The sequence below is a fragment of the Lampetra planeri genome, chromosome 58, assembly GCF_965212315.1.
Source record: "Lampetra planeri chromosome 58, kcLamPlan1.2.h2, whole genome shotgun sequence".
NCBI classification, from domain to species: Eukaryota; Metazoa; Chordata; class Hyperoartia; order Petromyzontiformes; family Petromyzontidae; genus Lampetra; species Lampetra planeri.
Window position 1 is genome coordinate 2297555 of NC_136164.1, and position 15684 is coordinate 2313238.

Sequence of the window (15684 nt, forward strand, 5' to 3'; positions counted from 1 at the left end):
GACAGCACCTATGAAGGCCGGCACTCTGGCACACGAGGAGGTGGGTGGTCAGCACAACGCCCGGCCGCCTTTGTCTTCCCAGTGGCGATGTTTATACAGGAGGCTGTGTTGACCTATGGGAGGCTCATGACCGGTTCAGATAATCATCAGTGGGTGTTGGCCGTGAGTGGGAATCGAACTCGGGTCGCCGGGTTTGTAGCGCAGTGCGCTAACCGCTGCGCCACCGCTCCCCGTACTCGCCTACTCACCTACCCACTCACTCAATGACTCACCTACCCACTCACCTACCCACCCACCCACTCATCCACTCGATCTACTCTGCAACTCTGTATGCCTTGCCCGCGATCCGTTGTCAGACTCCGTTGAGAGGCCGATAAATATCGCGCGGCATCGCCTCTCAACTCGCAGTGGCCTGAGTTGAACGGCGCACGAATAAAAGCAGGCTGCGTGACCTTGAAAATAACCAACTTGAATTTTGAGTGGCACGCTAAGTCACACTCGCGCATATAATCTATTCAGTGATAAAGCTGTCGCTATTTTCAATGCAATCTCAGACCCTGATTTATTTATGTATTCGTGTTCTCCACGCTCGCTGTCGACACTGCAGTGCTAACGGTCAGCAGGACTGGAGATCCAGAGGTCACCGGTGCGATTCCGTCTCCTGGTGGTGCAGCAGGTTTCTTACATTGCTCATCCCACTCACCCACCCACCCCACTCACTCACCCACCCCACTCATCCCACTCACTCACCCACCACACTCACTCACCCACCCCACCCACCCACCCCACTCACCCACCCCACTCACCCACCCCACCCCACTCACCCACCCCACTCACCCCACCCCACTCACCCACCCCACCCCACCACTCACCCCACTCACCCACTCCACTCACCCACCCCACTCACCCACCCCACCCCACCACACACCCCACCCCACTCACCCATCCCACCCCACCCCACTCACCCACCCCACTCACCCACCCCACCCCACCACTCACCCCACCCCACTCACCCACCCCACCCCACCACTCACCCACCCCACTCAACCCACTCACTCACCCACCCCACTCAACCCACTCACTCACCCACCCCACTCACTCACCCACCCCACCCACCCACCCCACTCACCCACCCCACACACCCACCCCACCCCACCACTCACCCCACCCCACTCACCCACCCCCCCCACCACTCACCCACCCCACTCATCCCACTCACTCACCCACCCCACTCAACCCACTCACTCACCCACCCCACCCCACTCACCCACCCCACCCAACCGCTCACGCAACCCCACTCACCCACCCTACCCCACCACTCACCCCACTCACCCACCCCACTTACCCACTCCACTCACCCACCCCACTCACTCACCCACCCCACCACACACCCCACCCCACTCACCCCACTCACTCACTCACCCACCCCACCCACCCACCCACCCCACTCACCCACTCCACCCCACTCACCCACCCCACCCCACTCACCCACCCCACCCCACCGCTCACCCAACCCCACTCACCCTCCCCACTCACCCACCCCAACACCCCACCCCACTCACCCACCCCACTCACCCACCCCACCACTCACCCCACCCCACTCACCCACCCCATCCCACCACACACCCCACCCCACTCACCTATTCCACCCCACCCCACTCACCCACCCCACTCACCCACCCCACCCCACCACTCACCCCACCCCACTCACCCACCCCACCACCCCACCCCACTCACCCACCCACCTCACCACTCACCCCACCCACCCCACCACTCACCCACCCCACCCCACTCACCCCACCCCACCCCCCCACCCCACTCACCCACCCCACCCCACCACTCACCCCACTCACCCACCCCACTCACCCAGCCCACCCCACCAGTCACCCCACCGCACTCACCCACCCCACCACCCCACCCACTCACCCCACGTAACACACAAACCAAGCGCGCGGTGGGGTAAAGTGTGGGTACTCCCACCTCTTCTTCCAAAATGTCTGGCTGGTGTGGTAGAGTAGGCCGAATACCTATCCAGAGGAGGGAGCCTGCGGTGGCGTCAGATGTTATTTAATATTTTCAGATTTAAATGTAACTTGAACACCATCTCATCGTGTATGTACAGAGACAAGGCAAATATCCCCTGCACAGCCTTCACAACATTGTTGGGGCAAGTGCTGTTAGCGAGCAGCAGCGCCTAATGAAGGCCGGCACGGCGCACGAGGAGGTGGGTGGCCAACACCACGCCCGGCCGCCTTTGTCTCCCTAACAGCGATGTTCATTCCACGGCGCACCGGGTACTCATTCGAGGCTGAGTCGACCTAGGGGAGGCCCAGGACCGGTTCAGATCATCGTGGCCGGTGTTGGTGGCCGCGATCGGGAACCGAGCCTGGGCTCGCCGGGTTTTGGAGTGCTAACCGCTGCGCCACCACTCCTCGCACAGACAGACGAGGCAGAGATCTCCGGCGTGGCTTGAACGGACTGTTGGAGCAAGTGCTGTTAGGGGAAAAGCGCCTATGCCATCTGCTGCTGGATATCGGTGAAAAAGAGCTTCATCGCTCATCGGATTTCTCCAGGATAAATAAAGATTATGATGACGCCCAAGGAACGGGGGGGGGGTGGTCAGCACCACGCCCAACCACATTCACTCACCCAAGCGCGTGACCACGCAGACCGCTGGGGCAAGTGCTGTTAGCGAGTAGCAGCACCTACGAAGGCTACCGGGCACTGTGGCACACGAGCGGGTGGGTGGCCAGCAATCACGCCCGGCCACCTTTGTCTCCCCCAGCGCGCGTCGTGACGCTCACACGCGTCGCCGTATCTCTCCCGCCCCGCCACGTCCCTCTCCCGGCTCGACAAAGCAGATTAGCGTGGGGCCCCCCAATGCGCCGCGTACGAGAACAAAACCCCTCCGCGCTCGCAGAGAGAAATGCCCCCCGCAGGCTACGCGGGGCTGCCGCGCCCACCGAGACGGACTAACGCGGTGAGACGACGACGATGATGATGATCAGATCTACGGTGCCGATGGGAAGAATTCCCGCGGGACAATTAAAGGTGGGGGCGAGGATCGATGGCCGCTGACGCCAAGAGGGTGGGCGGACCGAAAAAAGGCCGCGACGCGTGGCCAAAGGCCTACGCCCGGCCGCCTTTGTCTCCCCGGCGCCGCCAAAGTTTTTTGTTAAGATTCATACGTGTGGCCTTAACAGACTCTTGGAGCGAGCGCCTATGAAGGCCGGCACGGCACACGAGGGGGTGGGTGGGCAGCACCACGTCCGACCGCATTTGTCTCCCCCAGTGTCAATGTTTACTATACACCGCACCAGGTACTCATTTGAGGTTGAGTCGACCTAGGGGAGCCCCAGGACCGGTTCAGATAATCGTCACCGGTGTTGGCCGTGGGCGGGAACCCTACCCTGGTCACCGGATTAATAGCACAGCGCACTAATCACTGCTCCGTCACTCACGCACGCACACATACGTACACGCACACACGTACACACACACTCGCACGTGCTTGTGTCTTTAGCCTGGGAATGCACCAGCGGGGTGTGTGAATGCGTGAGTATCTGTGTGCCCTGTGTCTTTGTCTTTTGCATGCGTGAATGTGCATTATGATCCTGGACACAGTTTAGGATCATAATCTGGACACAGTCCAATCATCAATGAGCACCTCTGGCAGGCGAGGCTGCGTCGGCTGGGTCATGCAGCCCTGCATGAGACCAGGCCACCGCATGCCCAAGCAGCTTCTGTTTGGCCGGATCGAGGGGGCTACATGGGCATGGTAGGGGATAGAGAAGAGATGGGCCCATGCAGTACAGAAGGATGTGAAGCTGAACTGGCTGATGACTGAAATCAGCGGTGTCAAGATTGGCAACTGTAGAGGAGACTCGTGAAGGACACTGCTGGGTTGAGTTAAAGGCAGTCACCCTCCGAAAACAATGGAGGACAAAGGAGCGACGCTCACAACAACGAGCGAAGCACTGGGTGGCTTAAACAGCAAGTTGGTACAGTGGGGGAGCGCAGTTGGTGCATCTGGCAGTCGACCCAGTCTCCTGGAGCCGAGTCTCAAGACCCTGAGATGCGGTCTCTGCCTCACCCCCGCCTCCGCCATGCGTCACACCTGGAAGATGGCGATCCAGGCGTATCCGATGTTGTCGAAGTTGATGGCCCCGCGGAAGGGGTTCCGCTGCGCGGGGCCGCACCGTGAATAGAACTGGTTCCAGTTGACGCAGCTGTTGCTGCGCGGCAGGTCCCGGAACGCCTCCTGCATCCCGTCCGCCCCTCCGCCGTCGTAGTTGTGGAAGTGGCCGTGGTGCGGCGGGTGGTGGTGGTGGTTGTGATGCCGCTGTCCGCCTTGCTCCATCGCGGCCACTGCCCCAGCTGCTTCCCCGTTGCGCTGCTGCTGCTGCAGGAAGAGGAGCGCCGGCAGCGAGCAGACGGCGCCGTCTGGGGAGAGGCTCGGCTCGATGTCGGCGCAGCGCTGCATGCCGTTGTCGGAGTTGAGGGAGCAGAGGAAGGGCGACTCGTCCCCGTCGTCCGGGATGAAGTATGGGTCGTAGGTCATGTTGAACATCCTGGGAGTGCAGGGGAGGAATGGGAGGGGAGGGAATGGAGGTAGGCAGGGAGGGTGGGAGGGAGGCATGGGAGGGATGGTTGGGAGATAGAGGTGGGGAGGGTGGGATGGGAGAGAGAGGTTGGGAGGGAGGAATGGGATGGGAAGGAGGTAGGTGGAAGGGTGGGTTGGGAGGGAGGGAAAGGGAGATGGAGAGAGACAAAATAGAGAAAGAATCAGATTCAGAATGTTTATTTATACTGGAAGAGGAATCCGACGAGCTGTGAAGCTCGTTTTCCACAGATGCCCAGTCGGGGCATGGGGTCAGAACGTTACAAGAACAAACACAATACAGGAACACGATGGGAGTGCAAATAGAGAGAGGGGGAAAGATCGAGCGAGAGAGAGATGGAGAGAGAGTGGGGGAGCTGGAGACCAGGGATATGTAAATATGTAGAGAGCGGGAGAAATGTCGATGCGAGATAGGGAGAGTGATAGGGCAATGCGCCTCGCAACGGCATTCGCAATGCAACCGCAGTTGCGTGCGGTGCAGTTGCCAGGCGCTGCGATTGCGATCACTCACGCCCACGTCTCCACGGCGACGCGAGACTGACATAGAGAAATGCAGGGAAGATGGCAGCCGCTTGCTGTGCACAACCTTTGCCGCACCGGTTAAACTTTGGGCCTAAACTTGGGTCTAAACTGCACCCAGCTCTCCTGGTGCAGAGACACAAAGTGAGGGCTCGTGGGTAATTGAGTTTGTTGTGGTTAACCTGGTTTTGTAGGCCACACTGGTGTATAGATATTGGTGTATAGATATTGGTGTATAGATACTGGTGTATAGTTATTGGTGTATAGATCCTGGTGCATAGGTACTGGTGTAAACACAGCGACATTGATGACTCTTTTGACGTGCAATGGAAAATAAAATATTCTTGAAATGAAATGGGGGCCATCTTGGATTTTGTTTATTGTTTAAGAATCATGTGCATGGCTTTTGTTTAGGCTGATTTATAAAAACGGATCACAAGCATACATATAGACTCTGGGATCACTGAAACTTAAAAAGTTTCTGCTCAAAAGGTATACGAAATTAACATTTCGTGACCAAAAAAAAGGCGGCCTTCTTGGACTTGTAGGCGACTAACCGGGTTTGTTTCGTTTCGTTCTCTTCCCCGTGAAGCGACCCAAGGAGATAATTTGTTGCCAAAGTCGGCGCTTGCATCTATCACCGCCTGAACAATTTGCTCGTGTTGTCGCTCCACCCGGAAAAGGGTGGCATACGTCACGTGGCAGGGATGGGCTCTTTAAACGAGTGCTTGCCCGTACGCAACTTAACACTTGCGTTTAGATTACTTTGCTTATTTGGACGCTATAAGAAGCTGATGCGCCTCGGTGGGCTTCCCCTTGTAAAATAAAAAATAGTTTTTTTCGGGGGGTGCAATTTGCTTAATTTACCATTCCTATACTTTGCACTCCTATCGTGTGATTTGGATTGCTTATCCCTCCACGTTTAAAAACATGCGTGAAGATTATTTTGATTATTTTGGCTGTTATAAATGTCCAAATGATGGGCCACTTTGTTGAGCTGTCATTTGTGGCCAGGTCACTCAGAATAATAAGTTAATACCTCAGTGTGCTTTGTCTGGTAGGATGGGGATGGTTTAATTTTACCTTTCTTGTACTTTGCACTCCTATCGTGTTTTTGTAACTGTTTGTTGATGTCGCGTTCTTACTCCGTGCTCCGACTGGACGTTTGCTGAGAAGAGCTTCATAGCTCGTCGGATTCCTCCTGCAGTCTAAATAAATATTCAGATTCTGAACTTTCTGACCCCTGTGCCCCTACTGGACATCTGTAGTTAATACATAAAGGGCTTAGCAGCTGATCGGATTCCTTCAGTACAGTTTAACCCCCCTTAACGAGCATCCCTGTTAACGACTAATCGCTTAACAACGGGACTCCATAGAGCCCAGTATGTAGTGTATAGTGTAGTGTATAGTAATGTAGTGTATAGTGTAGTGTATAGTAGTGTAGTGTCTAGTAGCATAGCGTATAGTAGCGTAGTGTATAGTATAGTAGTGTAGTGTATAGTGGGGTGTATAGTAGTGTATAGTGTAGTGTATGGTAGCATAGAGTAGAAACCCTCTAAACGACCACCCCTGTTAACGACTAATCGCTTAACGACGGGCCTTCATAGAGATCAGTATGTAGTGTATAGTGTAGTGTATAGTAGTGTCGTGTATAGTAGCGTAGTGCCTCCTTAGAGCCCAATGCGGTTCGCTTAACGACCATTCCCCTGTTCATGACGGGTACGCGACCTACAATTTCGACCAATCGGCGTGTCCCACAGTGTTCTGACCGGGGCCTCGACCAATCGGCGAAGTCCGTTCGTGAGCTCGACGACCGGGCATTGGGGCACCGATTTACCGTCGCTAAGAGGAGGCGTTCTCCTGCACGAACGCAGCCGCTGCGACAAGAAGGAGCCTCCCCTAGTCGACGGCGGGGTTGGCGCCGAGAGGTGGCCGCGCCGTGCGCCGCGGACGGAGGGCAAACGGGACACCTCCGCTCGACCAATATCACGGAGCGCACTCGATGTTTCTCACGTTGTTGTGCGCATGTGTGTTTTTTTGTATCCGCGCGCGCATGCAGCGCATGGAGGTGGAGAAGGAGAAGGGAGGCGGCCAGGAGGAGCGGGAAGAGGGTGGATAAATAAATAAATTAAGGTGTCCTACCGCTGGAGTGACAAAAATCAATTTGCACGCTCCCCGCTACACGCGCGGTACACACACACGCGCGTGTGTGGGTGTGTGTGAAAAATGTATTAAATAAAACATCTTGTTAGATGTGACAATTCTCTGGGGTTGTGATGTCACTTCAAAAAAAATGAAGTGTCCCTGGAATCTGGGGGACATCCAAGGAGTAAGAATCAAAAACGAAAACGTGTGTATGTGCGTCTGTATGTGTTTGTGTGTATGTGTGACGATTATCTGAACCGGTCCTGGGCCTCCCCTAGGTCGACTCAGCCTCAAATGAGTACCTGGTGTGATGTTTGACCATCAGCACTAGGGAAACAAAGGCGGCCGGGCATGGTGTTGGCCACCCACCCCCTCGTGTGCCGTGCCGACCTTCATAGGTGCTCGCTAACAACACTTGCTCCAACAGTCTATCAAAGCTATACGGGGGACCTTTGTCTTTGTGTGTGAATGTGGGGAGCAGTGGTGTAGCAGTTAGTTTTGCTGTGTTATGAACCCGGTGACCCGAATTAGATTCCCACTCACGACTACCAACACCAGTGACGATTATCTGAACTAGTCCTGGGCCTCCCCTAGGTCGGCTCAGCCACAAATGAGTACCTGGTGCGATGTGTAAAACACGTGTCAAACATCGCCACTAAGGGGAGACAAAGGCGGCCGGACGTGGTATTGGCCACCCACCCCCTCGTGTGCCGTGCCGGCCTTCACAGGTGCTTGCTAACAGCGCTCGCCACAACAGTCTGTTAATGGCCATACGAGAGGAGCGATTGTATTTGCGTGCCGTGGGGGAGCCTCGTGAAGGACATCTTAGCCACCTGGCTAAAAACACGGCAAGCTGCCACAGAGGGGGAGGGCACAGGTGGTACATCAGCTCAATCAGTCAATCCATAACACCCGAATCGTGATCTCCTGCACCTGGCCTGGCATATCAATCAGTCAATCCATAACACCTGGGTCTGTCACATGACCTCCTGTGCCTAGCCTGGCATATCAGTCAATCCGTACACCTGGGTCCATCCAGTGACCTTTCTCCTGCCAACAGCGAGCCTTCCACACTTTCGCGCGACGGCCTCAAAGTGCACCTAACCTGGCACAAGCGCTGTGAGGTGATGTCATCGCTATCGAGTGGCAAACGGCGGATGTTGTTGTCTACGCACGTGCGCGTGTGTGCGTGACTGCAGAGGGCGGAGGAGCGATGCTCACAACAACGAGCGGAGCGCCGGGTGGCTAAAGCACAGCAAGTTGGCACAGGTGGTGCATCAGCCACTCGTCTCAGTCAGTCGACCCGTGTCACCTGGGTTTACCCCGTGACCTCCTGCCAGCGTGGCCTCAAGGTGCACATAGCCTGGCACAAGCGTCGTGGTGACGTCACTTAGTGGCGAATGGCGGTTGTTGTTGTGAGTACCTGGTGCGGTGTGTATACATCGCCACTGGGGGAGACAAAGGCGGCCGGGCGTGGTGCTGGCCACCCACCCCCTCGTGTGCCGTGTCGGCCTTCATAGGCGCTGCTCCCTAACAGCACTTGCCCCAACAATATCTGCAGGTTACACGGGGAATCTTTGTCTTTGTTGTCTTCTTCGGGGGGGGGGGGGGGGAGCGGTGGCGCAGTAGTTAGCACACGGGCCTACAAACCCACCGACCCCAAGTGAAATTTCCCACTCATGGACAATAAACTGTAGCGAATATTTAAACTGGTCCTGGGCAATGTTACTGAGGGTCTACTGTGGGGTGTTGCCGTGGTGAGGTCTGGGACTGTTGTTGTTTTTGTTGCTGTGGTTGTTTGTTGCTGTGGTTGTTTGTTGTTGTGGTTGTTTGTCGCTTGTTGTGGTTGTTTGCTGTTGGTTGTCGTGCGTCATCGTCGTTTGCCGCCGCCGCCGCCGCGTGCGCGTTGGCTCACTCGGTGAAGTTGTTGGCCAGGAAGCAGCGGTTGCGCAGCAGGCCGGCCCACAACTGCACGCCGATGATGCCGAAGATGAAGAAGACGAAGAAGCAGAGGAGCAGCACGTTGCCCAGCATGGGCAGCGTGTCGAGCAGCAGCGTCACCAGGATGCGCATGCCTGCACAGGCAAGACAACGGTCGCCCCGCGTGGCCTTTTGGTTAGCCATCGAACCTTTGGCCAGCCACCAAACTTTTGGCCGGCCATCGAATCTTTGGCCGGCCATTAAACCTTTGACCGACCACCGAACTTCTGACCGGCCATCAAACTTTTGACCGGCCATCGAACCTTTGACCGGCCATTTAATCTTTGACCGGCCACCGAACTCTTGGCCGGCTATCGAACTTTTGACCGGCCATCGAACTATTGGCCGGCCATTGAACTTTTAGCTCGTCATTGAACAAAAACGGTGGTCACCGCATCCCGCAGCGCTGTCAGACGCCCTTTTGCGAGGCCGTCTGGAACACTCTTCCTTCCAATATTCGAAAGCCACTGGAGCTTTGCACTTTTAAATCATCATCTGGGTTGAAAACTCACTTATTTATAACTGCATTTTGTGTTTAGTTTGTTGTCCTTCCCCGCACCTGCGACTAGCACGGTTGGCTACGTACGGTACGAAAGAAGTTCAACATACACACAGTACAACAGATTGTCGGGGCAAGTTCTGTGAACGAGTAGCAGCGCCTATGAAGGCGGGCACGACACACGAGGAGGGGGGTGGCCAGCATCACGCCCGGCCGCCTTTGTCTCCCCCAGTGGCGATGTTTACACACCGCACCAGGTGCTCATTCTGGGCCTCCCCTAGTCGACCTAGGGGAGGCCCAGAACCGGTTCAGATATAATCGTCACTGGTGTTGGCCGTAAGCAGGAATCGAACTCGGGTAGCCGGGTTCGTACCGCAGCGTGCTAACCGCTGCACCACCGCTCCCCTGGACACACTCACGTACACACACTCACACACGTACACACACACAGACACACTCACACACGTACACACATACACTCACACACATACACACACACACGTACACACACAGCCACACTCACACACGTACACACACACGTACACACACACGTACACACACACGGACACACTCACACACGTACACACACACAGACACACTCACACACGTACACACACACACTCACACACATACACACACACACGTACACACACAGACACACTCACACACATACACACTCACACACGTACACACTCACACACGTACACACATACACACACGCAGACACGTACACACACACAGGCACTCACACACACGTACACACACACAGACACACTCACACGTACACACTCACACACGTACACACTCAAACACGTAAACACATACACAGACACAGACACGTACACACATACAGACACTGACACACACGTACACACACACAGGCACTCACACACACGTACACACACACAGACACACTCACACACGTACACACTTATACACGTAAACACATACACACAGACAGACACGTACACACACAGGCACTCACTCACACACACGTACACACACACAGACACACTCACACACGTACACACACTCACACACACACGTACACACACTCACACACGTACACACACTCACACACACGTACACACTCACACACGTACACACACACACAGACACGTACACACACACAGACACTCACACATGTACACACACACGTACACACACACAGACACACTCACACACGTATACACATACACACAGACACGTACACACACAGACACTTACACACACGTACACACACACAGACACACTCACACACGTACACACACTCATACACGTACACACTCACACACGTACACACTCTCACACACGCAGTGTCTGCGGGGTGTGTGTGTGCAGAGTGTGTGTATGCGGGGTGTGTGTGTGTGGTGTGTGTGGTGTGTGTGTGTGTGCGGGGTGTGTGCGGGGTATGTGTGGTGTGTGTGTGTGGTGTGTGTGGTGTGTGGGGTGTGCGTGTGTGCGGGGTGTGTGTGCGGGGTGTGTGTGTGTGTGTGTGGTGTGTGTGTGGGGTGTGTGTGTGGGGTGTGTGTGTGTGGTGTGTGTGTGGTGTGTGTGCGGGGTGTGTGTGCGGGGTGTGTGTGTATGAAGGGTGTGTGTAGGGTGTGTGTGTGTGCGGGGTGTGTGTGTGTAAGGGGTGTGTGTGGGGTGTGTGTGTGGTGTGTGTGTTTTGTGTGTGGTGTGTGTGTGTGTGTGCAGGGTGTGTGTGTGTGCAGGGTCTGTGTGTGTGCGGGGTGTATGTGTGTGTGTGCGGGGTATGTGTGTGTGCGTGGTGTGTGTGGGTGTGGGGGGGTGTATGTGTGCGGGGTGTGTGTGTGGGTGTGCGTGTGTGTTGTTGCTACTCACTGGGGACGCGGTTGATGGCGCGTAGCGGCCTGAGCACACGCACCGTCCGGATCGCGGACAGGCTCACGTTCTGCATGTCCAGGGAGTACTCCAACATCCTGCGCACGCGCGCAAAGACAAAGGTCCACGCACCACGTTGTAGCCTGCTCCGGTCTGCCGTGGGTTGGGGGAGGCAAGACTTGAACCTCACGGCGGGACCCCTGGGGTCCCAAATAAACGGAAGTCGAAATCGTAATTAATGGAAGAAAAAAAACGCAGCGACCCACCATAAATCGATCCTCTCTCGGTCTTCACCGAGCCAACATTGCCGTAGTCAGAAACAAAACTTTTAAACTTTGATTAGCGCATCGTGTGAAGCTCGTCGAGAGGAATCGATCGCCATCGTGATCCCAGGATCCACAGCGTCTCCAGTATCACCACTGTGATCCCAACATTCACAGCGTCTCCAGTATCACCACTGTGATCCCAAAATTAACAGCGTCTCTAGTATCACCACTGTGATCCCAAAATTCACAGTGTCTCCAGTATCACCACTGTGATCCCAAAATTCACAGCGTCTCTAGTATCACCACTGTGATCCCAAAATTAACAGCGTCTCTAGTATCACCACTGTGATCCCAAAATTCACAGCGTCTCCAGTATCACCACTGTGATCCCAAAATTCACAGCGTCTCCAGTATCACCACTGTGATCCCAAAATTAACAGCGTCTCTAGTATCACCACTGTGATCCCAAAATTCACAGTGTCTCCAGTATCACCACTGTGATCCCAAAATTCACAGCGTCTCTAGTATCACCACTGTGATCCCAGGATTCACAGCGTCTCCAGAATCACCACTGTGATCCCAAGATTCAGTGTCTCTAGTATCACCACTGTGATCCCAACATTCACAGTGTCTCCAGTATCACCACTGTGATCCCAACATTCACAGCGTCTCCAGTATCACCACTGTGATCCCAACATTCACAGTGTCTCCAGTATCACCACTGTGATCCCAACATTCACAGCGTCTCCAGTATCACCACTGTGATCCCAAGATTCAGTGTCTCTAGTATCACCACTGTGATCTCAGCATTCACAGTGGTTCCAGTATCACCACTGTGATCCCAGGATTCACAGCATCTCCAGTATCACCACTGTGATCCCAACATTCACAGCGTCTCCAGCATCACCACTGTGATCCCAACATTCACAGCGTCTCCAGTATCACCACTGTGATCCCAACATTCACAGTGTCTCCAGTATCACCACTGTGATCCCAACATTCACAGCGTCTCCAGTATCACCACTGTGATCGCAAGATTCAGTGTCTCTAGTATCACCACTGTGATCTCAGCATTCACAGTGGTTCCAGTATCACCACTGTGATCCCAACATTCACAGCGTCGCCAGTCTCACCACTGTGATCCCAACATTCACAGCGTCTCCAGTATCACCACTGTGATCCCAACATTCACAGCGTCTCCAGCATCACCACTGTGATCCCAACATTCACAGCGTCTCCAGTATCACCACTGTGATCCCAAAATTCACAGTGTCTCCAGTATCACCACTGTGATCCCAACATTCACCACGTCTCCAGCATCACCACTGTGATCCCAACATTCACAGCGTCTCCAGTCTCACCACTGTGATCCCAACATTCACAGCGTCTCCAGTCTCACCACTGTGATTCCAGGACTCACAGCGTCTCCAGTATCACCACTGTGATCCCAACATTCACAGTGTCTCCAGTATCACCACTGTGATCCCAACATTCACAGCATCTCCAGTATCACCACTGTGATCGCAAGATTCAGTGTCTCTAGTATCACCACTGTGATCTCAGCATTCACAGTGGTTCCAGTATCACCACTGTGATCCCAGGATTCACAACGTCTCCGACACGACCACGATGGACCCGCGGGGCCTAGCCAGGCAAGGCCACTCACCCGGCCACGACGATGAAGAGGTCGAGGCGGTTCCACGTATCGCCCAGGTAGCACTGCTTCCCGAACACGCCGAGCGCCAGCATCTTGATGACCATCTCCACCGCGAAGAAGGCAAAGATGAAGTCATCGAACCTCTGGTGAGAGGGGGGAGGGAGTCACAAGGAAGGGGTGTCAGCCATTACACAGAGTACAAAATGGAGGCACAATTAGCGTCTCAGTGAAGACGGATGCATCTGTTCATTGTGGGACTTTAAGAAGCATTGTCTCTAAGTTCGTTGATGTTCTTATACTACTGGGAATGCCGTTATAATGTTAGGATTGCCGTTATAATGCTGGAAATGCATTTATAATGCTGTTAAATTGTTATGATAAATATGGGGCCTAGTTAACAACGAAGCCTGCCACTGGCATTATTGACTTAAAGCTTTCGTGACTGCAGGAATTCATATTCTTTGGGTCTTTCGGTAAAGTTACGTAGATAGTTTCAAAGAAAATAACAAAAATAACAAAAAACTACGACGTTTCGATCGCAACGCAAGCGGTCGTCGTCAGACTGAAAAAAACAAAAAAAGTATTTTTTTGTTATTTTAGTTTATTTTCTTTGAACCTATCTATGTGACTTTAACCGAAAGACCCAAGTAACTGGCATTATTGTGAAAGTTATTTGTAGTTGGTTAAGTCGAGCCAGACTTGTGCCCATTAACTTTAATGCGATCTTGAGGATGAAGAAGTATCTCATCCACAGTTCAGTGTTATATGCAGCGCTGTACATTGAGGCTGCAGTATGGTGATTACACAAAGCGACCTATTTAACACAGTACCTTATTCTCTTGTTGTATCGCTATTCAGTGCTATAATGTAGGTGCCTGGTCCATCGAGGACCTATTGTTGAGATTCATGTTATCTAAGATAATGTTATGATGCTCCTTGTGTTCATTCATTGTCTCGATATTGCAAGTAGTAACAGATGCTGTATTTTGTGCTGTGTTTATCCATCAGTTTTACCTCATTCTATTCATTAAATACGCCGGAGTCGGATGTTCACTCTGGCTCTGCAAGTTTATTGAATGCGAGGTTAAATACTCGGATAGTGGTGCAACGCAGCGCACAGCGAGGCCGAGACACTCTTTTTCACAGGATGACCAGTAGGGTGGGGGGGGGTTGGAGAGAGAGTTAGAGAGAGAGAGCAGAGGGAGACAGATAGACAGAGAGAGCGAGAGACAGAGTGAGAGATAGAGCAAGAGAGAGAGTGAGTCAGAGAGAGAGTGAGACAGAGAGAAAGTGAGACAGAGAGAGTGACAGAGGGAGACAGAGAGAGAGACACACACACAGAGAGACAGAGGGAGAGAGACAGAGAGAGAGTGAGACACAGAGTGAGACAGAGAGAGAGTCAGAGAGAGACAGAGGGAGAGACAGAGTGAGACAGGGAGAGAGACACACACACATAGAGAGACAGCGAGAAAGACAGAGAGACAGAGGGAAAGAGACAGAGAGACAGAGAGAGTGAATGAGATAGAGATAGAGAGAGGGAGACAGAGCTAACGATGTTTTTGCACACACTGTGTCTCCACCACGCCGTTATCGCTCAGAGGCTATGGGCAAGGAAGGCTTAGGCCGTCAGGGTTGGGAGTTAGCGGCCAGTCCGGCCACCCACCCACCTTGAGGATCTTGCAGCGGTCGCTGGAGCAGTCGATGTCCTCGCAGGGCTGAAACATGCCGAGGGTGACGCAGTTGAGCAGGATGATGAGCATGCTGAGTCGCTCGAACCACGTGCGGAGAGAGCGGACGAGTCAAGGACCAGTGGCGTGGTGGGGGGGACTTGGCGCAGAGCGACAACAACAACAATAGCAACAACACGACAACAATAGCAACAACAATAGCAACAACACGACAACAATAGCAACAACACAACAACAATAGCAACAACACAACAATAACATTAATAGCAATCGCAACACAACAACAATAACAACACGACAACAACAACAAAGAAAACAACAGCAATAGCAACACAACAACGACAAGAAACAACATCCCAACAATAACAGCAACACTAACAACATTAACAATAACAACAACACAATAATAACAACACAACAACAAAAGCAACCATAACAACACAATGATTCTATGGGAAACTAAT

The 15684-nt window shown here is 53.6% G+C and overlaps 1 protein-coding gene across 2 annotated transcripts in view; it reads right to left on the bottom strand.

Moving 5' to 3' along the window:
- The window catches only part of LOC144736031 (voltage-dependent T-type calcium channel subunit alpha-1G-like), a 93322-nt gene extending 78011 nt beyond the window's left edge, over nt 1–15311 (bottom strand). For both annotated transcript variants that reach the window (XM_078618672.1, XM_078618671.1), the window contains exons 1-5: nt 15200–15311; nt 13542–13675; nt 11610–11707; nt 9201–9360; nt 4118–4571 (exon numbers count right to left, since the gene is read on the bottom strand). In XM_078618672.1, the coding sequence (XP_078474798.1) occupies nt 4118–4571; nt 9201–9360; nt 11610–11707; nt 13542–13675; nt 15200–15292 (939 nt within the window). In that variant the 5' untranslated portion in view covers nt 15293–15311. The remainder of the gene's footprint in view (nt 1–4117; nt 4572–9200; nt 9361–11609; nt 11708–13541; nt 13676–15199) is intronic.
- Nucleotides 15312–15684: the final 373 nt, after the last annotated feature.